Below are 1,384 nucleotides of genomic sequence, written 5' to 3'. Positions count from 1 at the left end.
TCCCGCGCGGCATTAATTTGCTGACAACTGCCGTGTAGGCTACATCGTCTCTTGTCTGGTAAAATAGGAACCCATTCCTCACGGGTTTGCGTGGCATTTTTCAATATATCGTGATGGTAACTGAAATCTACTGTCCGTAGAATAGAGTTGTTTCGCCGGGTACATCACAGTCGCACTCGTAGTTTGGATGCTTTCCATAATCTTCGGGCTGCAAACGATAAGCTCGCTTAAGCTAACTTGTGCCGTTTTGTGCCAAAATAGCGGGTTTCGTGCTATCGTGCCTGCGATTTGATTACTGTTACCTGGAATTGACTTGACCTGGGGCTGAAAAACCAACGCCCCCCCCTCCCCCCCGACGTTTGGTTGTTTGCGGCGTCAAAATCGTCTCAATACCCTTGTGATCCGTCTCCCATAGTAGCGCCATACTCGTATTAATAGTGTATGAATGATAAATAGTAACCCCTGCTCTCGAAAAGGTTAGTTGAGTTCCACTGGTTTCATCTTTCGTCCTGTATACGCGATCGGGTGTAATACCCCCCCCTCGTTTGGATAGACCCCCCCCATGGCGAAATCGAGGCATCCCATACGAATAAGGAACGGCTTGTTGAAATTAGGGAGCTGGTGAAGCGGAGGTGAGAACAGCCAACGTTTGAGCTTACTGAAACACTCAAGTTGGTATTCGGAAAGTTGCAGGGCTTACTTCAGGCATAGCCTTAGTTGATTTATGCAATGGCCCCATAAACTGTCCGAATCCGCACAGAAACGTGCAACGTACAAATTATTCACAAGAAGCGTTTGTGAGCAAGTCTCTGCAGGATATGCAGGACCGCAAGGACGCAGAGCTGGCGCCTCTACGCACAAAGAAGACCGCAGCGAGTGCTGAGGTGCAGACGTTACGTCAGAAACAAGAGGAGCTTGAGACGCAGTTGCGTGCCGTGAAGAGTGAATTGCAACGCGCAGTTGGAGAGCAGCACCAAGCGGACGAGGATATGCGTGCAGTTGAAGAGCGCTTCATCGCTGACACTGCGCGCTTCCGCGCCGAGCACCAACACGTCACGCGGCGATTCTCCCGCGCGCAACGTCGTCGCGTCATATCGACCGAGGTGAGCCGAGTGGAGAGTGAAGTGCGTCAGGCACGACTCGCCCACAGCCAAGTGCACACGCTTCGTGCCAAGCAAACAGCTTGTATTTCCCAGCAACTGGAGGCCTCACTCAACTATTTTGAAAGCGAATTGCCTTGTGTCAAGTTTATGATGTCGCGGGTGGAGGAAAACGAAGCGAAGCTGGCTCCGATGCGTGGCGAGATCGCCTCGTATCGAGCGTTAGGCGTCTCAGCTGTCGCCGAGGAGCTCGAAGAGAAGGCTGTCGAGATCGAAGCGCATGT

At 52.0% G+C, this 1,384-nt stretch overlaps 1 protein-coding gene across 1 annotated transcript; it reads left to right on the top strand.

Annotated features, from left to right (window-relative positions):
* Positions 1 to 818: 818 nt before the first annotated feature.
* PITG_22590 (uncharacterized protein) lies at positions 819 to 1,254 on the top strand (the record flags this gene model as incomplete). Its single annotated transcript, XM_002909677.1, has 2 exons — positions 819 to 1,185; positions 1,229 to 1,254. The coding sequence occupies 2 exons, from the start codon at positions 819 to 821 to the stop codon at positions 1,252 to 1,254; spliced, it is 393 nt and encodes a 130-aa protein (XP_002909723.1).
* Between the last annotated feature and the right edge of the window lie 130 nt (positions 1,255 to 1,384).

This window comes from Phytophthora infestans, genomic scaffold (genome assembly GCF_000142945.1).
Source record: "Phytophthora infestans T30-4 supercont1.4219 genomic scaffold, whole genome shotgun sequence".
Classification (NCBI taxonomy): domain Eukaryota; phylum Oomycota; class Peronosporomycetes; order Peronosporales; family Peronosporaceae; genus Phytophthora; species Phytophthora infestans.
This window is presented reverse-complemented; position numbering and strand designations above follow the sequence as displayed.